The sequence below is a fragment of the Sceloporus occidentalis genome, unplaced genomic scaffold (assembly GCF_023333645.1).
Source record: "Sceloporus occidentalis isolate IW3139 unplaced genomic scaffold, rSceOcc1.0.p SCAF_9, whole genome shotgun sequence".
Taxonomy (NCBI): Eukaryota; Metazoa; Chordata; class Lepidosauria; order Squamata; family Phrynosomatidae; genus Sceloporus; species Sceloporus occidentalis.
Genome location: NW_028316989.1, coordinates 3,290,761 through 3,313,479, shown reverse-complemented (window position 1 = coordinate 3,313,479; position 22,719 = coordinate 3,290,761). Strand labels below are relative to the sequence as shown.

Below are 22,719 nucleotides of genomic sequence, written 5' to 3'. Positions count from 1 at the left end.
TCCCAGAACAAGACTCCATATCAGTGATGGAAAGGCTCACTATGTCAGAAACAAGCCAGTCACACGACTGACCTTAAACAAGTTAGATATGCCATACTAAATGTTGGCTACTTTTCCCCAGGTCCCACCACAAGAAAATATCAAGAAAGGACTAGGAAAGGTCACTGGAGATGAGAGATTGGTTGCTGGACTGCAGCTCCCATAATCCTTCACTCTTGGCTAGGACGCTTAAAGTTGATGGGAGCTGCATCCCAGCATATCAGGATGGCTAAAAATTCCCCATGAAGTCAGCCACACAAAGCAATTTGCATTGTTGGGGATCTGGATACGACAGTCTTCTGGAAAAACGAGCTCAGCTGGTAAATGAAAATTCAAAAGGACAATGACAAGATAAAGTGAGTCAAAGACAACTTTTACCTTCATTGTACATCTCTTGTGTTCCAATACAAGCACCTTTTGTGATTGTACCCATCAGGTACACACTAACCTTAATGTTATTTCCAGTAAATACTGGCTGTACACATTTGTTGGGGAAACCACCTTCAAAATATACAGCAGGGAGAACTACATTTAAGCCAAGTGGGGTAGACCACAGTTACCTTGGCACCTTCTTGAGTACGGAAATGTGTAAGGATACAAGGAAGTATAACACCTTTACTAGAGTGGTAAATCCGTTGAGTAGACTAGGCTTATTCTCGTGGGAAGGACAAGCATAGCTGCCATTTAAGCAAAGCATGAGGTATGTACAGCTGAAGCATGGCTAGCTTTTTCCTGTTAAGGGAAGGATCCACTTCAAGTGCAAAAACGTACCACTGTAGTCTCTTGTTGCTGCAGAACAGGATCCATGCATTCAGCCGCCATCTGAGCTACGATCCCCCCCATTGTTTTCTTTTTTGATTTAGGTCCAATCCTAAAATGCAGTTTTTATCAGTAAATAGTGCACCAGTTGCTTCCGTCGCTAGGCATCAATCCTCCAGTGATAAGGAGAATTAGGTCCACAAACCACCAAATCCCAAGTCCTCCGAGAGTAAGCAGCTTCCCCACCGCTGTGCCTGTGTGCCCCAAGCAGAACCGATCCACTCCGAAGCAACCCAGGAAAAAGGAGTAGAGGAGAGTGGTTATGAAGTAGTGTCCAGTGTACCTAGGATAAAGCCAAGTTGGAGAAAATGTTGGCATACAGTTGCACTGTCAACAAGGGGCAGCTATTCATTCATACCAACCTTCACCTTCATTGCTGAGTCTCCCTTATCCAAAATCCTTGAGGACAGAAATGTGTTGGATTTTGGAATAGCTGTATTTGCATATATGTACATAATATCTATCTATCTATCAATCATAATGAGAGACAGAAGTCTAAACACAAATTTCATTTCTGTTTTGTATACATGTTATACACATAGCTCGAAGGTATTGTATATACTCAGATATAACTCTAGAAGTAAGTCAGCTTATCCAAAGGGTCAAAGTAAGTACTGTACTTTAACTCTTATTTTAAACAAGGAACCTTTAGGAAGAGTACAAAGAGTCACACCTGCTGGAATTTTGTAAGCCCTTGGCATTATTTTCCTTTGCTCCATCCTTTTTTTTGCCCCCAAACCTGCCCTCGACTTATACATGAGGTTGACTTATAGTTGAGTATATATGGTGACTTTATATGCCATATTTTGTGCATGAAATAAAGTGTGTATATCGAATTACAAAACAAACACTTGGCAATATGAGGTCTGTGTTTACTCTTAGCATTTGTGCAAAAATAGCTTGTTAGAACGGAAGGGAATTTTGTGGTACAACGCAGAAGGGAGTCAGATCACTCTCTCTTTCAAATACATACAAATACAAAGCCCTCCTCCAATATAACAAAATTAATGAATGAATGCATGCCCATATGCATAACTCACTTGATGCATGGTTTGTTCCCACGCAGAAAGGTCTGTTCACCCGCGCACTCAATGCCGTCCAATGCCTTGCAGCGGACCCGAGTATGGCTCACATCGCCATAGGCTTGGCCACCGAACTAATAAACAGGGACAAAAACCCCAGCAAATTCCTTGATTTAGCCATGCATTTTCTGCTCCTAATGGAACACAGCGGTTAGGGCACCAAGCTCTCTGTATCCACCTCCAGCTTCTGACTACCAGCCATTTTGTTGCCGCTGTCACTGTGTGCCTTGAAGTCATTTCCATCTCATGGCTACACTAAGGCAAACCTATCCTGAGGTTTTCTTATTATTATTATTATTATTAACCTTTATTTATGACATTCAATCTTTTTAGTTAGACAGATCCCTGCCCTTGGGCTTACAATCTTGGCATGTTTCTTCAGAGGGGGCTTGCCATTGCGATCCTTTGATGCCAAGAGAGCTTGGCTTGCCCAGGGTCACCCAGTGGGTTTGCAAGATCAAGCCTGCATTTGAACCCTGGTCTCCAGAGCCAGAGCTCAATGCTCAAACCGTGCACCCTGGCTCTTATATGACCGTGGCACACTGACTCATTCCGGACCCACCTTGAGGCATCCGTGGCCCAGGTCTTCTCTGGCGCTGGCGTTTCCACCAAGATCCAGAGGTGCTTCACATTCAATGAACTCCTCCGGTCTGCAAAGCAACCACAAAAGCACATTCAGATCTGACCAGAGTTTGAATCCCTGCTTGGTGATGGAGACCCACCAGTGACATTCAATGCCAGAATCCCATAGGATGCAGCCATGCTGGTCAAAGCAGCATCAAACTAGTTTAACTCTCCAGTGTGAACACAGCTTCTGTCTCGGAAAGCATATTTCCCCCCCCCCCCTTTTATAGAGCTTTCCAAGAAAGCCCCACCCCCACCCTGCCATGGTCCCACCCCTCAGCATGCACTCCATCTACAGGAAGCCACGCCCACCACCATCATAGGCCACGCCCTCAGCATGCACTCTCTTTATATGGAAACACACCCACCACCACTATTGGCCACGCCCAAAACTAGTGGCCACGCCCAGCACGCACTGTTTATAAGAAGCCACGCCCACCACTGTTGGCCACGCCCCAGCGTGCACTCTTTTTTATAGGAAGCTACGCCCACCACCACTGTTGGCCACGCCCCAACATGCATTCTTTTTATAGGAAACCACGCCCACAACCATTGGCCACGCCCTCAGCAAGCACTCATTTTATAGTAATCCCCGCCCATCCGCATGCACTCAATTATAGGAAAGCCCCGCCCATCTCCACAAGCCACGCCCACTACTATTGGTCCCGCCCACCGCTCTCCCCTATAAGAAGCCCCGCCTCCTCACAAGTGGTCGCAGCGGACGAGCGGCGAATAAGGCCCTTGGTAAGCCCAAGGCGGTGAAGAGGAAGCGGCGCCCGGCTCCAGGGCCTGGTCGGGGCTGTGGGCGGAAGCGGCGTCGGGGCTGTCGGTGGCGTTGTGCTGGTGGCTCCGGGAGACGCCCTGGAGGAGGAGGAGGTTCCCCAGCAGCAGCGCCGCTTGCCCGCACAGCAGCGCGTAGCTCACCGGGGCCCCGCCGGTCATGGCGCTCCCTCTCAGAACGCTTGCTAGGCCCCGGCGGAAGTGACGTAGACCCCTCAGGCGCCCTCCCCTCCAATAGGAAGCCGCGCCCTTCTGAAGGGGGCGGGGCAACGTCGCCGCTCTAGCCAATAGAGACATCGGGCGGCCGCTGACGCGCTTACTCTAGAGATAGGAAAGTGTAGAGTCGGTTCACTCGGACTTCCCTCAAACTACAAATGAGCCCTATAGCGTTTCATCTGTGTGCAATAAATAAATGTAATCTTAGAACGAAGATGCCGGAAGAGTTGGAGTGGCGCCTTGTTCCCTCGAAGAACGGCAGAACATATGTTTGGCGTGGGTTCTACACTTTTTGTACCTCTATGATCACCGCACCCGTTCTGCGATCGCGATTGGTCACTAGGCTGAGGCCGGGAGCCAATAGGAGAAGAGTATCGGGAAGCGCTGCGTTTCTCTCTCTTACCTGGAGGGGGCAGCAGAGCATCGGAGGAAGCGAAGTCGGATGGACGGCAGACTTCTTTATGGCAATCGCAGGCTGCATCTGCACTGGAGAGTTAACGCAGTTTGACACCGCTTTAGCTGCCATGGCTCCATCCCACATATAATAATATATTATGATTATTATAGCTGCCTCCATCTTACTGGAGAGGCAGGGTAGAAATAAAGAGTCTTGCGAAACCTTAAAGATGATCAGATTACCTTTGGCATAAGCGCATGCCAAGCGCATGCCAAGCGCATGCCGGCCTTTCAGGTGCCAGGCCTCATTTTTGCTGCAAGTGGCTGAAAGACAGCTCCTCTCTGCCAAATTTTAGGTGACTTTCATTGAAGGGAAAAAAGATCATTCTGGAAACTTGGCCTTTGCCATCAGAGCAATAACTGAGGACATTGGCTGCGTCCGCACTGCAGTAATGCTCTGGTTTGACACCCCTTTTACCGCCACGGCTTGACAACGGGGAATTCTGGGAACTGTATTGTTGGGGCACCAGAGCTATGCTTACTACTACTACTTTTATATCATTATTATTATTGTTGTTGTTATCATCATCATTATTATTATCTCACCCTTTCCCCAAAACTGGGATTCGGGGTGGCTTGCAATATTAAAAAACAGTACACTTCGACGCATACATAAGAAACATTAAAACAGAATTAAATGATGATGACACTGTTAAAACGAATTGCATGTGAGAAGAATACAATGCATTTGAAAGAGTAAACATGTTTAAAGCACTTTAAAACAATGTAACACCTCCCCATGATTTAAAGCCTTGCTGTTGGAAATGCCTGGATGTCACTTAGGCCAAAGCAAAGCAATGCAGCTTCTCCTTTGTGTGTCTTCCTTCATTAATGATGAGTCCTAGAGATCCCAAGGGAGATCTAGTCTAACCCTTTGCTCAAGGCAGAATCTGCAGATAAAGCAGCCCCAGACCTTATTTTTTTTTTTTTGGGGGGGGGGGGGAACATCCAGAGAAGGAGATGCCCAACGCCTTTCTAGGCCATTGGGTCTGTGGCGCTCTTAGGAGTTTATCGCATGTGCAAAAATGGGATTTAAAGTGGGGAGAAAACCCTTGCAAATGTGGATTTATTATCAGACGACGGTGTCTGGGTGAACCCAGTATTAACCTGGAGAGAAAGTACTAAAGGTATGCAAAAGCGCAATTGGTTTCCAGACGATGTCGCTGTGAAGGTGCATTAACACAACATGAACTTTCCCAGCTGGAAAGTTGACAAAACATGCTTCTTTTTTACTTCTGGAAAACCCCAAAAGTAAAAAAAGAATTGCGTCCTGTTGGCTTTGTAGCCTGGTTAATGTTGCCTTAACCCTGAGGTGTCTGGAAATCAATTGCATGTTTGTGTGTCTTCTTAGGGTTTTGGGAGGGGGGTTAAATCCCATTTTGAATCCTGTTTCTGTCTGGGATGCCTTCCGTGCTTCAAGAAGTCCCTTCTAAGGTTCAATGGAACGCTCCCTTCCTGGAACTTCTGACCATTAGATCTGGTCCCTTTGTGGATATTTCTTGGCCAGGCATCCCTGGTCTGTTTCCATCTCTGAAACTGTTGTGGCTAAGTGGGCCAGGTTGGTTTGAGTGTGGGACTGTGACTCCAGAGGCCAGGGTTCGAGTCCTGCCTTGGCCATGAAAGCCCACTTGGGCCAAAGTCACACTCTCTCAGCCTCAGGGGAAGGCAAGAGCAAAGCCCCTCTGAAGAGCTCTTGCCCAGAGAAGCCCAGGAGAGGCTTGCCTTCTTAGGATCTGCTCTCCCTGGGTCCCAAAGGGCTGGAAGGCAAGGCCAGGAGTGGGCCTTAGAGCTGGGAGCCCTGCTGCTGGCCTCTCTCAGCTGATCTGGCCCCAAAGTCAGAGAAGGCAGGGCCTTGCAAGGGAGGGAGGGAGGGAGGCACTGGCCCAGCCCAGCCCAGCCCAGCCTTCCTCCCTCCCTCTCTCTCAGGCGCCTCCTCCTCCTCCTCCTCCTCCTCCCGGGGCTGGGAAGGGGAGGCCCAGCCCCAGCAGCCCTGCTCCAGCCCCAGGACCCGGGATGGAGCCCCAGGGAGCCGGCCTCCTCCTCCTCTTCCTCCTCTGCCTCCTGGCCGGGGCTCAGAGCCCAGTGGAGGGGGGCCATCGCCCAGGTGAGCCCCCAAAGGCCCCCTTCTGGGCACAGCCAGCCCTGGATCCCCCTCCTCCCCTTTCAGATCCCTCCCTAGATCTCCCTCCCCCCCAGATTGGGTCCGCTTCCCTTCCTCTTCCCTTTACTCTCCCCCCTTTAGCCCCCCTCCAGGTCCCTCTTCTTTTCCCTCCTTTGGGGCTCCCTCCTCCTCTTTCGGATCCCCCTCCAGCTCCCCCCCTTCACTTTGGATCCCTCCTCCTCTCCCTTGGCACCCCTCTCTAGATCCCCTCTTCCCCACTTTGGATCCCTCTATGGATCCCCTCTCCCCTTTTGGATCCCCCTCCAGATCCCCCTCCTCTCCCTTTGGATCCCTCTTCTCATGGTGGATCCCTCCTCCCCTCCCTTGACACCCCTCTCTAGATCCCCCTCCCTCCCTTTGGGATCCCCCTCCCTTCCCTTTGGATCCTCTTGCCATATTTGCTCCTTGCAGGAGATTTTTCAGGACATTGGAGGAGGATTGTTGGGAGTAAATGAAAAGAAACATTAGGGTTTCCTTGAGACTTTGAGCTTGCCCCAGAAGATCTGCTGAGTTTGGCTCCAGGGCCAGAGACTAAGCTGGGCTTTAATTTCTTGTTGCTTTCAATGGTTTGGGGTTTCTAAGTGGTTTTAATGCTATAAAAGCTTAAATTGCTTTTGGGAATGTTTTACTATGATTGTAAGGCCCAAACTAAGAAAATGGATAACAACAACAGCTACACAACTAGTAAAAGCACAAAGATCGTGGCTCCTCACACTCAGAGAAGGACATGGGCATGGATTATTGATTGATATATTGATTGATTGATTGATTGATTGATTGGATTTATACCCCACTTGTCTCCCAAAATGGCATATATAAAGATATATATCCCTGCACAAAACACTAGTTCTCAAATCACAATAGTGGAAGGACCAGGTTGGTGTGTGTGTTGTCTATGTGTGTGTGTCACACTGAAATATTGGGAATAAACATTGCTTTGGACTCTGCCTCCCATCATCCTTGTTCATTGTTGGGGATTCTGGGTCGTCCAAAATCTTAGAGCCCCAAGTTGGAAAGACCTAGAGGACAACAAACAATGCTGCGTTTCTGTGCACTTGTTGTTTGCGACACAACAGGGATCTCCTTGTGGGAACGATGATGCTTTGGTGTCACAGTTGCGCAAATACTCCTTGGACTGTGTGTGTTTTTGCTTTCATAGTGAGAGGCCTTTTGGGGGCAAATGTCCAAGTTTGGCCGGACGCGGTTCAAAGATTGTGATAGGGAAGACATTCTGGATTGTTGTTGTTGTGCGCCTTTGAGTCATTTCCCATTTATGGCAACCCAAAGGTGAGCCTATCATAGGGTTTTCATGCCACGTTTCTTCAGAAGGGGTTTGCCATTGCCATCCTCTGGGGCTGAGAGAGTGTGACTTGTTCCACAAGGTTTCCATGTAGGTTTCCATGGTCGAGCGGGGATTCGAACCCTGGTCTCTAGAGTCATAGTCCAACACTCAAACCACTAGGCCATGCTGTGTCCCCCATGGTACTCTGTGCATGTTCTTTTCCAAAATCTTAACATTTTTCCCACTAGCGGCACGAATGAGAAAATCGCACAAGCCACAACCACGTTAAAACCGACTGAGTTGCACATTTTTCCGGCAAGAAAATCCCACTTTAGGGTTTACGTCTGAAAGAGAGAAGGGCCAAGGCCTTGTAAAACTACAAATCCCAGGATTCCATAAGACGCTGCTATTTAGCATTAGAGCATTGGTCATTTCCAAGCCAGTAGCGCAAAACACTAACCGAATTGTGTTTCTGGTGCTTTGGATACTTTAAAATCTTTTCCCTGGTGGGAAAGGCACAGTTCCTAGGAAAGTTGTAACTGAACTACAAAGCCAAAGATAACATGAATGTTTCAGGGTCTGTAGTCTTTTTTGTAACAATGCACTGGGTTCGAATCCTTGCTCAGCCATGGACAGCCTTGGGCAAGTCACACTCCTTCAGTATATAAGGAAGACTGGTGCTTTGGGGAGGTTTGGTTGGATTAGGACTCCAGAGAGCAGGGTTCGAATCCCAAAAGCAAACCTTATTATTTTAATACTACTACTACTAATAATAATAATAATAAAGTTTATTTATATCCCGCCTCTCCCTATGGATGAAGGCAGGTTACAAAACAGACACATGCCAATAAAATAAACAGTACATACAAAACCTGAAGATTAAATTTTATATAAGGGACATGATTTTACTGCGCCATTGTATATAATGGGACTTGGTCGTGAATAGATGTTGGTATCCACAAGGAATTCTGGGAGCAAACCCAGCAGCATCTAATGGCTTAGATGTCTGAATAAATGATAAAGCGCAAGGGCAAAGGAAACGCACATCAAAAGCGAGAAGCAATCGAAACAGACCTTGGGCATATGATCTGGGAAGTCCCTCTGCAGACGCTTCCTCGGCGGATGCTGTGATCTTGAAAACACTGTGTATAATCTCTTTTCTGAAATTAACAGGATGCACTTCAAGGATAATAATAATAATACTGGGCTTTCAAGGCATGTGCATGAAGAAAGCTTAGCTGTTTATATAAATGTGGAGTTAGGTGAGTAATTTGTGGCTAACAAACACAGGCACCTAAGAAAACATGAGCGCATGGTCTGTGGGTTTGTAACTTTTGCAGTGGTCTCTGCAAGGTGAAAGCGCTTCTTTCGCTGGGTACAGAATTATGGCAAGCCCATGTTCCCCCTATTGAAGTGAATTACTTTAAAAACAAGGTTCTAGGCCTTATGGTTTCCAGAATATCTATTCCAAAATATTAATATCTTTAAATATAAATCCCAAAATATAATTATGGTGTCGGTAGTTTGTTGTACCACTAGAGCTCTGACAGAGAGGGTTAAATTTGTCACAAAAACGGCAAACCCCAGGATTTCCAGAGCATGGAGCCATGGCAGGTAAAGTGGTGTCAGTCTGCATTACTTCTGCAGTGCAGATGCAGCCCAGGAGACACAAATGTGGGATAAATCGCTCCATCTTGGCTTAGGAGTCTCCTGAACCGCTTTGCTTGGGGCATTTGCTGTGTGTGGGAGTGGAGATCCTCAGCGGACCTCGATTTACTTGACCCACATGATAATCTTACTTAGCAATGCCATCCAGTGATAGTGAACCTTTTAGAGGCCGAGTGCCCAAACTGCAACCCAAAACCCACTTATTTATTGCAAAGTGCCATGTCCCTCTGGCTTTCTAGTAACAAACTCTGGCAAACTCTGTGCTGGGACGATGGTACATGTGCTCACAGAGAGGGCTCTGAGTGCCACCTCTGGCATGCTTGCCATAGGTTCGCCATCACTGCCATAGTCCTTTCTCGGCATTCAAAATACTTCTCATACCTTATCTTGTTAATTGTCGGAACAACAACCCTGCAAGGCAGGCAGGTTACTTTGATATTCTCCATATTGCAAATGTGTATATATGGTTAAATATATGACCATTTTGCTGAAGGTCAAAGTGTCTAGTCCGGGGGCAGAGGGGTCTTCAGTGTCCATGTGATGGCAACTTCATTCCACATTTCTGTCTTTAAGGCGCTATCTTAGGTGCTGGTTCTATTGCTAGTTTTCCTAAGTTTGGATTGTGGGTTGGATTTCAATCCTTCATAGGGGGCAGCTTTGGAATGCATTACAAAATTGGGCAGAGAGGAGGAGTGACTTTGGTCTAATCTGCACTGCAGAATTAATGCAGTTTGAAGGCACTTTAACTATTACGACTCCGTCTGTCCTATGGATTTGTAGTTTGTTGTGGCACCAGAGCTCCCCGACAGAGCAGGCTAGATCTCTCACCAAGTTACAAATCCCAGGATTCCATAGGACTGAGCCGTGGCAGTTAAAGTGGTGTCAAACTGCATTATTTCTGCAGTGCAGATTATACCTTTGTTGGCTGATGAGTAAATGATTTGGTAGTTAGTGCCAGTAAACTGTAATGGTTTGAGTGTTGGAACTATGACTCTGAGGACAAGTGACATACTCTCTCAGCTTCAGCGGAAGCCAATGGCAAACCTCCTCTGAACAAACCTTGCAAAGAAAACCCCACAATAGGGGTCACCATAAACTAGAAACAACTCCAAGGCGCACAACGCAAATATACAAACAAATTGCTAGGATCGTAACTCTTGAGGACTTCAGTCAATGCATTTATTGATTTATTGAGAGGCAGGGTGGGATTGTTTGGCTTTTGCCTTTTTTCCTTGCAAGAAGAGTCTTGGAAGACTTAAGCATGAAAAGGAAAGTGGTGGTGTGAGAGACAGGAAAAGTCAAGTCGCACGACTCTGAGGTTCATGGGAAACGTCCAAGAAAAGCTTCTCTGAACTATAGTACTAAAAACATGTTTACATTGCAGTAGCTATATATATATATATATATATATATATCCATCCATCTTGATCGTCACGGGTGTGCAAGTCGGGATGAGAAAGGAAGAAAAGGAACCTGCATGGCCTAGCCGAGTGTTTAAGAGACTGAGTTGAAGATCTGGCAATCCTTGTGCCAAATCTCATCTTGGGCCCCAGCTCAGAAAAATGGACTTAGTTCCTGCATCTGCAGTCAAGAAATAATCATGCTTGTCTACCTTTGCAGGGCTGTTGTAAAGATTTTAAAAGGTTTACTTTTTTCAGGGGAAAGCAATGTCCCATCCTCCTGGTAGCAATGCTGGACAGTGCCATCAGTCTATATGTCCTTGCGCAGAAGTTACGTGAATCATCTGTGGTCAGATTATCTCTGTTTTCTCAATAGTTGTAACTCTGGCTTCTGCCACACTGCAGCACTAATGCAGTTTGACACCGCTTTAACTGCCATGGCTCAATGCTATGGGATCCTGTGGTTTGTAGTTTTGTTCAGACTCCATTTTAATGTGGCTTCTTGTATGTTTTTAACTGTAATCTTTTCGATATAGGAGCTGCCTTGAATCCAAAATAGATAGGACATAAATAATAATGTTGTTGTTGTTGTTGTTGTTGTTGTTGTTGAGAAAGTGGTGGGTCTGAGAGTCTGGCCTTTTGCTGAGTGCTGCTGTAGAAGGGTTTACCCCACATAATCCCTGTAAAATTGCTGGATTATTCTCTATGGGGAATTATTATCTGTAGGGAGTGAGCCAAATTTGTGTGTACTCTTGGACCCTGAGTAGAGGTTTAAAGGAAGAAAGAGAAAGGCAGTATACTAGAAGGTGGGAAGGGATAAAAGATATGGAAAGGAACTGCTTTGGGATCAGCCTGTCTGGTGCTCATTTGGGGTTCTTGGTGAGCAAATGTTATTTTGCAACATTTGCACAGAGCATATCCAACATGTCCTTCTGTCAATAAATCAGAGGGGACTTGTTTAATGTTTTGGCAGCGTTCTCTGTGATCTAAACTTTCTTTTCCAAGAAATTAGTAGTGCTCAGCGTTGCTACCTTTGAGCTTCTTTGAAATGACGTGTTTTGAGCAAGGAAGAGCAAGCCGGGAGTGAGAGCCACAGAGCTTGGAAACATTGTGTTTTGGGCTGCAGATACCCAACATCTTCTGGCCAGAAAATAGCGGATCCTTTCCCGTGTCTGAGGAAACCAAAGAGAGTACTGTATTTTGTTTCTCTTGGAGGTCCTGCGTGAAGATCTTCTCAATACAGTCGCTGGAAACATCAGCTTCCATCTCCCAGTAACAGCTGGTGGCTTTCGTTTTCATTAAAACAGCAGATCTGCTGCAGGTTTTTATTAGGACTTTAAGGTCCTGAAACTAATAGGAAAAGATGAAACTGAGCACCTTGGACAGCTTCTTTAAACATCATGCAAAAACCTGGCATGGATTCACTGCTCCACCGACACAGAATTGACCACCTCTAGCTCCCGTTTTTGGATATGTGGAGTACTATATTCTCTGGTTGTCCAACAGCTGACTTGTTGAAAGAAGGAGAGGATTCGGTGGTGAAGGTGGGAATGGATGTTATTAGACCAAGAGGCCAAGATTTCCATCAGTGCAAGAGATGGATGTTTCTCTTTGCTAGTCAGACCACAAATGCACACAAGAGCCGAAAAGAAAAGGGACACGATCCCATGGCTATGGGTGCGGCTAAGGCCCAACTTGTAATAAACCTGGCCAAACAATGCTTCATAGCGTCGATAGGCGTCCAATAAAGCGATAATTGCTGCTTCTTGTAAGTGAGCCATTTCCAATGCCTAATAAATCCTGGCCTGATAGTGTCAAACCTTTATTAAATCTCCATCTCTTCAGGTTTTTGCAAGACGTTCACTTTTTGCTGAGGCTCAGAAACATTTACGTCTGTCACTCAACAAGTTCAGGGAGATCCAGCATTTCGTGAATTATATCAGTGATTCCTAAACGTTGTTCTTCCAGACATTTTTCACTTCAACTTCCAGAATTCCTTGCTTGGGCCAAGCTGTCTGGGAGTTGAAGTCCAACTCAGCTTGGGAACTACTTAGTTTGCTATTACAGGCTCTTGCCCAGCATCTTCCTTTGCAGTTTTCAAAATTTGTATCCTGCTGAGTTGCCTGTGTAAGGTTGTTGCACATGTGGCAACAAGTACACAGAGTAGCCTGTGAGTGTGAGGCCGAAAAACACACCTAAAACTATCGCCTTTGAATGGTTGCCGTCTCCGTGACGGAGTACCTTGACATCTCTGTGTTTCATATGCCAAGCAATTATAGTTATAATGGCACCTACGGCCAAGATCCTATGTTGGTCTTGTGTGTGCGCTCAGGCCCCTCCTTAAAATGTAGATCAAGTATGCCCAGGAAAGCATCTCTTAGCATCCATTTGGGCCTTTCTGGTGGCTTGTTGCATTGAATAATACTTCCACTTTCTTTGTATCGGATGTTTCCTTTGCTTTGCAAGTAAGCACTGAGTAATTTGTTGTGTGATTTAGAAAGCTTCCAGGAAATGGAAGAATGAGGTCTTCCAAGAATGGGTTCTTGGTCCCTCCTCTTCTTCTTCATCCTCCTCCCTCCAAGGCTGTGGCCAGCTAGCGACTCCTGGGTTTGATGAACTGATGCATTCCATGGGCATGAGCTATCCAAACCGGTTGCATTCAAACCTAATTGTTAGTCTCCTATCATGGCAACCAGTGTGACTCCATTCTTTCCAGGGAAGTGCTTGCAACAGACTTCACACCTTGGCTACTCCTCTGACTCTGTCTCTTTTGTGTTTCTATTCTTGCAGCTGCATTGCTAGTCAGGACCTGTTCCAGAGCATGGCCTGGTTGATCCAGAGCTTTAAAGAAATTACTCTTTTCATCTACAGGCAGGGAGTGCTTTTTAGGTGCCCTAAGGTGGCATCTACTGCAGAAATAATGCCATGTCTCATGCTATGGCATTCTGGGAATTGTAGTTTGCTGTGGCCCCAGAGCTGTCTCACAGAGGAGGCTACGTATCTCACCAAAGTACAAACCCCAGAATTTGATACTGTTGAACCATGGCAGTTAAAGCAGTATAATAATAATAATAATAATAATAATAATAATAAATGTATAATACATTTTTATCCCGCCTCTCCCACAGGATTGAACTGCATCATTTCCACAGGATGGATATGACCTTTAACAGCCTTATAACTTGCACATCATATTGGAAAACCCATTCTTGATATTCCATGGCAGTCAAAGTGGATTCAAACCACAGTGCAGATTAGACCAAAAATGCTTATTTGAATACCTCATTAACTCTGTAAATTGCTTCTGCTTTGCACCTTTCTTGCTCGGGCTTCTAATGAAGAAGATCTCTGGTGTCTAGCCCTTATCACCTCATTGATCCTTTTGATATTTTACTTTTATCTTCCTAGGTTTCCAGCCATTATCTGATTTGTCTTCCTATGAAATTGTTGTCCCCAGGAGGATAACAAGAGAGCGGCGCACACTGTCCAGAGAGACCAAGGTATTTCAGACGTTCTTCATGTCTCTGTTAACCTTTGCCATGTTATTGGTAATTGGGAAGCAACGGACAAAAGAAAAATGGGGGCAGCTGTCAAGGAATCTGGGTTATCCAAGGAAATTATCGATGCAGTATTAGAGCCAACAAGGGGAAGCGGTTTGAGCATTGGACTATGACTCTGGAGATCAGGGTTCGAATGCACACTCGGCCACTGGTTGGGTAAGTCACACTCTCTCAGCTTCAGAGGGAGGCCCTGGCAAAAATCCCTCGGACCAAACCTGGCTAAGATAACCTTGTGATAGGGTTGCTTTAGGGTCGCCATAAATTGGAACTGATTGAAGGCACACAACAAGAACAACAGTTTGTACTGAGCATTTCTGGAGCTTTGGTCTGACAATTTATCTTCCTCAAGGTCTGGCTGTAAATATATAGGAGATATATAGGGGGGAAATGACTTAAAACAAATCATAGTAGGCTCTTCGCCTGAAGTAGGAGCCTGGCATTGCTATTTACATAAAAAAATATGTATATCTTGTAAAGTCAAAACAATTTATCCCATTCCAAGGTTGTTGCTGTTTGCTATGAAGTCCATAGGATGGAGCCATGGCAGTTAAACTGGTTTCAAAGTGCATTATTTCTGCAGTGCAGATGCAGCCTTGGAGGTGCCTTGTGTCTAAGTGGACTCAAGGGCAGTTAACAACAACAACAACAAGGATTATTGGCATTTTAAAAAAAGCAACCATTGTATTTTTACTTTTACTAAGCGAAGAAGTGAATTTATTTGGAGACTGGAGGGGGGTAATATTGCAGAAGCACCTTTCTCCTTTAACCATACCTTCAGAAAGCTTTAGTCAATTAATTAATATAATAAATTAAGCCTTGGAATAGGGACAACTTCTTTTGACTTGAGAGGATGGCTGTCTTTTGGCAAATGGCAAAGCAGGGCTCTTATTCTACACACAAAAAAACCCCATTGTATGTTCATTTTTCAGATTAGGTTTTTCTAAGTGTTATAGTCACTCTTTGAGAATGTGGGTTTTCTGCAGTATAACTCTCAGACTTCCCAGACATCATGAGTGTCCCTTTAAAGCACTTTCAGAATAGTTGTCGTTGTTGTTCTTGTATGCCTTCAAGTTGTTTAGGACTTATGGCGACCCGAAGGAGAACCTATCGTGGGGTTTTCTTGGCAACTTTCCTCAGAGGGGATTTGCCATTGCCTTCCTCAGAGGCTGAGAGAGTGTGACTCGTCCAAAGCCACCCAATTGGTTTTCATGGCCGAGCTGGGATTCGAACCCTGCTCTTTAGACTCGGCGCTCAAACCCTTACACCACAATGGTTCTTCAAAGTAGTTATTGCTCATAATAATAAAATACCCACAACCATTGAAACCACTATAACAGGTTTTGGAGAACCCAAGTATGCAGCAAGGCAAAATAAATCTGAAATTACAATTTTCCAGAATAGCTCTCAAAGGAAATTGGTGCCAGGTGGCAAGAAGAGACTAGGTCCGACAAGTCTTCTTGTCTGACCGACAAGTTTTCCAGGTGCCACCGTCGAAAAAGCCCTGTTTTGGATCGCCACATCTGAAATACATCTCTTTCTGGAGAGATACGTTTGAGCCTAGTAATTCAAATCCCAAATTATATCTCCTGGATTAACATTTACTATGATGGGAGGGAAGCAGCTGAGCAAACTTGGGAACCATTGGTGGATGATACTGGAGATGTTTGGTGTTATATAATTTTTTCTCTCTTCTTCTTTTAAGGACAAGATTTCAGTCGAGATTACTATAGAAGGAAAGGACTATGTGCTTTTACTTACTAGAAGCGAGTAAGTGGCTTGTGCTTCGCGGTGCTCTGCTAACTTTGGGCCCAAACAGACAGGCCAAATTAAAGTTGCTTCGGGTCACTTTGGAGGCATCTTAAGAATCATAGAATCATAGAATCGTAGAGTTGGAAGAGACCACTAGGGCCATCCAGTCCAACCCCCTGCCATGCAGGAAATCCAAATCAAAGCATCCCTGACAGATGGCCATCCAGCCTCTGTTTAAAGACCTCCAAGGAAGGAGACTCTATCACCCTCCGAGGGAGTGCATTCCACTGTCGAACAGCCCTTACTGTCAGGAAGTTCCTCCTAATGTTCAGGTGGAATCTCTTTTCCTGTAGCTTGCATCCATTGTTCCGGGTCCTGTTCTCTGGAGCAGCAGAAGACAAGCTTGCTCCCTCCTCAATATGACATCCTTTCAAATATTTAAACAGGGCTATCATATCACCTCTTAACCTTCTTTTCTCCAGGCTAAACATCCCCAGCTCCCTAAGTCGTTCCTCATAGGGCATGGTTTCCAGACCCTTCACCATTTTTGTCGCCCTCCTTTGGACACGCTCCAGTTTCTCAATGTCCTTTCTGAATTGTGGTGCCCAGAACTGGAGTCCAGAAATTGTGCCAAAGCTGCGCTCTGGTCCTTAGGACTGGAGCATGACTTTGGTGCAGCTCCTGGACTCTTAGGACACATGCATCCTTTAAATAGCATACTTCCAAAGTGACCTGAAGCAGCTTTATTTTGGCCTCTCTGTTCAGGCCCTTCCTTCCCCTGCAATTGGTGTGTTTGGTGACCTTAGAAGTGCTTAGTGGATGGGTTACACAAGAGCCAACCAAGAAAACAATCGAATGAGGTTTGATTTGATTTTTCCTCTCCGCTTCCCTGGAAAACACCAGCAAAGCATTTTTGGTTCGGCCGTTGCAATAATGCGGCTGGAGGAAACAACTTTGCCAGGAGGATGTGGATATTCATCATCTGCTCCCCTATGCATGCAGTTTTTAGATAGTTTACAAGGAATGAATTTCCGAATCTGATTTTCAGACAGGTTACAACATCTGATGTTCAAATAGGTTACAACAAAGGAATCGTGCGCACGTTTGCAAATGACAAACACCTTGATACATCTGTTGATGCAGTTCTCTTACCACCGGTTCCCAAAGCATTGCTTTTTCCCTATTCTTTGGGGCCATTTCTGTAGAAACGCAGCTGTAAAAATTCCTATATCTGATATATGGGGCAGCCAGGGGATGGGGAGGTAGGTTTTAATATTGAGGATTTAATAATAATAATAATAATAATAATAATAATAATAATAATAATAATTTCCCGCCTCTCCATGTGGATCAAGGCAGGATTACAATAATAAACACAGCATTACAAGTCTTGCTCCCTTTCTCCTCCTTCCATATTTTGCAGCTCACTTCTCTGTTTGTGCTTTCTATTTCTTTGGGCCTGTTCTGGTTTTAGTTACTCCATTATAAAATCCACAAAACAGCGATACCTTTATTGTGTCAACCAAAATGCACAAAATACATCTTGCAAGCTTCCAAAGCTCCACTGGCTTCTTCATCAGGCAAAGATGTTAAAAATCGTACGGAAGGGGAAAACATTATGACGATGTTAGTCCTAAGCCTGTATTTTGCATTTTGGTTAGCCAATAAAAGGTAGTGCTGTTTTGTGGATTTGGGATGCTATTTTACTTTGCTACATGGCCAACATGGCAACCCCTGGATATGGTTTCCTTTATAAAAGCGTTTTCTAATATCCCCCCCTCCCCGTTTCCTACAATCCTTTCAGAGAATTGGTGCCCAAAGACTTTAAACTGTATACCTATGGGAGTGGTGGAAGGCTCGCCATCGAAAGCCCAACACTTCTGGTAAGATTTATTTATGATGATATTCATGATATTCTGCCTTTTTCCCTGTCTCAGAGGAGTTTTCAAGGGTCAAAGCAGATGTGGCTGATTTCCAAAATCCAACATTTGTCCACATGGATGGTGACACCTTTGCTTTCAGATGGTTCAGTGTACATATCATACATGGTTCAGTGTATATATCATAAATGAAATTCACGTCTAGACTTGGGTCTCAATCTTCAAGGTATCTCCCAATGTATATGCAAATATTCCAAAATCCAAAAGGCTTCTGGCCCTAAGCATTTCGGATAAGAGATACTCCATCTGTACTGTAGATAACTGGGGACTGAATGACAGTTTCATGGAGAGGACACAATTCTTTTTGGCGGGCAGTTATTTTGCCCCCATTTCCAGCTGCAACCCTGAGTGTTTTACACTCTTTTTTCTTTTCCCAGAGACTTATGCCCAGGAGCTTGTGATTCTCTGAATTCTGCATGCTTTATCTCTGCAGCTTGGGATACTTTAGGCCCTATACAGACAGGCCAAAATAAAGCTGCATCAGGTCACTTTGGAGGTATGGTGTTTCAATGATGCATGCATCCTAAGAGTCTGGAAGTTGCACCTGAGGACTGGAGTGTGGCTTTGGTGTGGCTTCTGGACTCCTAGGGCGCATGTATCATTTAAACAACATACCTCCAAACTGACTTGAAGCAGCTTTATTTTGGCCTGTCTGTATCAGGCCATAGTTACTTTTTCTTTTTGGTGTGCAATTCCTACAGTCCCATATCGACTGCAGTGTTTTGAAGCTGCAATTCTCCCAGCAGTGTTAACACTGGTCATGAAGACAGAAGTCAGCTTTCATTGCTTCTTTATTTGGAATTAGTGGACGCCGTGCCTCCGTTGCCAAATGAGCTCATCGACACTTATTCTTCCGCAGTGCCAAAGGCTTTGCCCTTTCCGTCAGATGGTTGCTTTGTGGGAGATCTTTTGCTAAGAGTTGTGTGCGGTGACAGAAGGAGAGCCTTGCCGGAACTAACCCAAAGGCCAGCATCCTGCATTTCATGGTGGCCAACCTGTCACTTCCAAAAACTCATAAGTAGGCCACCGCCAAAGTCATAGCTCCTTCTCCTCTAAAGTTAATGGCTTCTCATTTTGCATCATGGTGGCCAAAGCGATGCTTCCATAAGCTCATAAGTCGACCACTAAAGTTGTACCTCCGTCTCTTCTAATGTTAATGGTTCTAGTTGGCCCCCATCACCAGATAGCAGAATGACCTGCTGGATTTGAATTCAACAGCTGAATAGGCTGTCCGAATTCAAAACAGCATTAAAGGCCAGTCTCTTCCGTCAGGCTTACCCAGATGATTCTTAAATTGTGAATTTTAAATGATGCATCTTAAACGTGGATTAATATGCGCATATCCTGTCCTTTTAAATTGTATGTGTGCCCTTTTAAATTGATGTGTTTTTAAAAATACATTATTTATTTCAGTTATTTGGATATTTACATAAAATCATGCATTATTAAAATATAACAATATTACTCCTCCCCTCCCATTTTGCCATTCTTACACATGTTCTTTCGTTTTGCTTCTAACTAGACATTCGTTACTTCCTTTGGTTGTCCGAAGTACCTTCGGTGATTTGTAATTCCCTATTTATTTAATAGTCAATCTGCTTAATCTTCAATTTCTGTCCACTTTAGTAATAATAATAATAATAATAATAATTATTATTATTATTATTATTATTTCCAGTTCCTACTTATGGTGACCCTAAGGGAAACCTTTCACGGGTTTTCTTGGCAAGATTTGTCACAAGAGAGGGGGCTTTTTTGCCTTTGTTTTCCTCTGAAGCTGAGAGAATGTGACTCTGCCCAGGTCACTCAGTAGCTTTCTAAGACCAATCAGGGATTCGAACCCTGGTCTCCAGAGTCATAGTCCAATGCGCAAACCACTACAGGATTCCAGGGTTCTGGAAGCGGCATAATCCCTGTGTAATATTATTTAAAATCCTAGTTATCAGCGCTTCTTGTGGGAATGAATGCTCCACAGATTAATAAAGGGGTCATGCGCACCGATATTTCAAGGGCTGGCAGGAATCTAGGAACTGCCCTACTTCTTTGTCTTTGTTCCTCTGTGTACCTAAAGCTAGCTACTTCTGCATGCATGCCTTATTGGAAATTAGCTCTGAAAGTGGCTCCACGGAGGCAAACCTCTTTGGCAGCTGGCCCAGGGAGAGGAGCATCTTGCTCAGAGAAAAACTAATTTTCAGGGTTATCTAGAGCCGGCAGTTCTGGAATTTCGGTTCATTAAAAAATCCCCTTCTCCTTCATTTGAATAGTGACCAAAGGGGATTAAATAGACTTAAAATATCCCACTTACCTATAGTGAGTAGGAATCTCCTCCAGGCAACTAAGCAGAACGGTATGTGCACTTGACCCTCCGTATCCACAAATTCTTTATCCATGGAGTCATGCCTCCACAGCTTGAAGGTATCCAAAAATATATACATTCCGAAAAGCAAACCTTGATTTTGGCGTTTTATATAAGGGTCACCATTTTACTCTCCATTGTATTTAATGGGATATCTGTCGGACAGTCAAATCATACTTTTGGTGAGCAAATACTTCATGTGGACTTGCACGAAAAGCTGGATATTGGGTATGTTCATTTTTTGCCTAGAACACTGTATGGATTCTCATAATGTTTCGTTGGCATCTGCAAGGTGAGATTGTTTGTTTCGAAATCTAGACTGCAAATGAAAATCCTGTGTCATCAGTGTTATGCACCCAATTCTTATTTAATGTCCTCTCCCGTTTACTAGCTTTTATAAATATCATAGAAAGAATAATTAATATATGTATATATATGTATATAACAAAAACAACAGAGAGAGAGAGAGAGATCTTAGCCTGCATCTACACTGCAGAATTAATCTCATTTGACACCACTTCAACAGCCATGGCTCAATGCTAAGGAATGCTGGGATTTGTAGATTTGTGAGGTATTTAGCCTTCTCTATCAGAGAGCCCTGATGCCACAAAACCTACTAATCCTAGGATTCCACAAGATGGAGTCGTGACAAAGCAGTCACAACAAACTACAAATCCCAGGATTCCATAGGATGGAGCCATGATGGCGAAAGCGGTGTCAAACTGCATTCATTCTGCAGCGTGGCAGCAGCCTTAGGAGCGCATTTGACACTGCCTTGGACACAGCTTAGTTACGAAGAAGTCAAATGCATGAAGCGTATCCTTGGAGAAAGTTGCAGTCACTTGAATTAAGACTGGCATCTGGTGCCCGTACCTGAGTAATCTTGTTTAGGACTGTGCTGCAAACATGCCATCTTGGATCTTAATTTGGGAGGTCTGAGTGATATTGATGCCCTGATCTTTAGCAAAAGAAGTGTTTCAATCCTATTCAATACTCCCCCCCCCCTGCTTTCCCCTCATTGTAGGAACGTTGCCACTATCATGGAAACATAGACGGAATAGTAAACTCCTTGGTTGGTATCAGTATTTGCTTTGGACTCAGGTAATGAATATGTTAATGTCTTTTCTTTGTGGGGGGGGGGGGAAGAGGAAGGAGTAAAAATGTCCCCCTTTGCCCCATAACGGCCTGCCCTACATGGCAACCTCTTTTTCTAAACTAGTTGCTGTTTGACCTGAAAATACTGGCAAGGGATGGATTGATGTGGGGCAACAAGGGTGCCTTTTCCTTCCCTTTTCTCTTTGCTGTTTGGAGTGGGCAGAGTTCAAGATCTGCTTTGTGTTTCTACTAGAGGCCCCTTCCACACCACACAATTGTTGTTGTATGCCATTAAGTTGTTTCCAACTTATGGCAACCCTAAGGCGGACCTATCACGCGGCTTTCTTGGCACAATTTGTTCAGAGGAGGTTTGCCATTGCCATCCTCTGAGGCTGAGAATATGTGCCTTGGCCAAGGTCACCCATTGGCTAAGCCGGGATTTGAACCCTGGTCTCCAGAATCCTAGTCCATTTGCAACAATAAAAACAACAATTACAAGATTAAAACTACAGTGTCATACAAAATGCACTCAATAAAACAATATACCATTACCAATACAATGTAATGACTAAATCATGATTTAAAATATGATTTTAATGATTTTGATGTCTTTGGTAGGGGTCTGATACAAATTGAGAACATCACATACGTAGTTGAGCCCCTTGATGTTCATAACCACGTTGTCTACCGAATGGATAGAGTGAAAAGAGCTCTCCGGTCCTGTCCAGTTGCTGGCTCGGATATAAAATGCCAGGGCTCATCTTGCCATCCTCATCCCATCGATGGGGTGGATCAGCTAGTGAGAGTGAGTACGCCCTTTTGCAATTCAGGGTTAGGGTTTTACAAAACGTTTACAAAGTATTCTGGGTTCCAGCTGCTTCGTTCCATTCCCCTCCCTCCCAGTTGCTGCCCACTTGGAGCAACCAGTCAGTGCTTCATGCCAAGTGTGGGTGCGTCTACGTTGTTGAAATAATGCACTTTGATACCACCCGTTAAGTGCTGAAGCTCTAGCCTAGGGCTATCCCAGGATTTGCAGTTTGACAAGGTCTTTGGCCTTCTCCACCAAAGAGTGTTGGTGCCTTGCCAAACTATAAATCCCAGGGTTCAGCAGGATGGAACCATGGCAGTTAAAGTGGGGTCAAACTGCATTATTTCTACAGTGCAGATCAAAGAGAGGGCATCTACCACAATTTGGGGTAGTACCTGTTGGTTTGGGGGCATTTTCATGTGTTTTCACATGTTTGGTGAGCTTTCTGAGTTGTTTCAGGACAAAAAATGCCCCCAAATAATGCCATTTTAAAAAAGAATTGGAGGGTTAGGAGGCTTTTGGGGACTGGCTCCAAAAGCCAAAATAGAATTTAATAGGTTTTTTGGTCTGTCTCTTTTTTTGCTTTTGCTTTTTTAAAGTCAGTTTAATTTCCAGCCTCCTTCTACAAAGCTTTCAACACCGTTTTCCCTAAATCAGTTGAAGATCGTACTTAGGCTGAAAACC

At 44.6% G+C, this 22,719-nt stretch overlaps 2 protein-coding genes across 2 annotated transcripts in view; one reads left to right on the top strand and one right to left on the bottom strand.

Moving 5' to 3' along the window:
• Positions 1–391: 391 nt before the first annotated feature.
• Positions 392–3,567, bottom strand: TM2D2 (TM2 domain containing 2). Its single transcript, XM_089538331.1, has 4 exons — positions 3,271–3,567; positions 2,503–2,590; positions 1,899–2,014; positions 392–1,141 (listed from the first exon to the last, which is right to left on the bottom strand). Exons 1-4 carry the CDS (start codon positions 3,504–3,506, stop codon positions 928–930), a joined length of 654 nt encoding a protein of 217 aa, XP_089394457.1. The 5' UTR covers positions 3,507–3,567; the 3' UTR covers positions 392–927.
• A 2,418-nt stretch (positions 3,568–5,985) lies between these two features.
• The window catches only part of ADAM9 (ADAM metallopeptidase domain 9), a 29,283-nt gene continuing 12,549 nt past the window's right edge, over positions 5,986–22,719 (top strand). The window contains exons 1-6 of the mRNA XM_089538683.1: positions 5,986–6,120; positions 13,936–14,027; positions 15,790–15,854; positions 17,641–17,719; positions 21,157–21,233; positions 21,846–22,032. Of these exons, the coding sequence (XP_089394809.1) occupies positions 6,030–6,120; positions 13,936–14,027; positions 15,790–15,854; positions 17,641–17,719; positions 21,157–21,233; positions 21,846–22,032 (591 nt within the window). The 5' untranslated portion in view covers positions 5,986–6,029. The remainder of the gene's footprint in view (positions 6,121–13,935; positions 14,028–15,789; positions 15,855–17,640; positions 17,720–21,156; positions 21,234–21,845; positions 22,033–22,719) is intronic.

Coding starts and splice junctions, on each gene's coding strand:
- TM2D2 (XM_089538331.1), bottom strand. CDS start 3,506: ATGACCGGCGGGGCCCCGGTGAGCTACGCGCTGCTGTGCGGGCAAGCG. Junction 2,015..2,502: donor TGGGCCACGGATGCCTCAAG/GTGGGTCCGGAA, acceptor CCTGTTTATTAG/TTCGGTGGCCAAGCCTATGG. Junction 1,142..1,898: donor GGGAACAAACCATGCATCAA/GTGAGTTATGCA, acceptor GCTTTATCCTAG/GTACACTGGACACTACTTCA.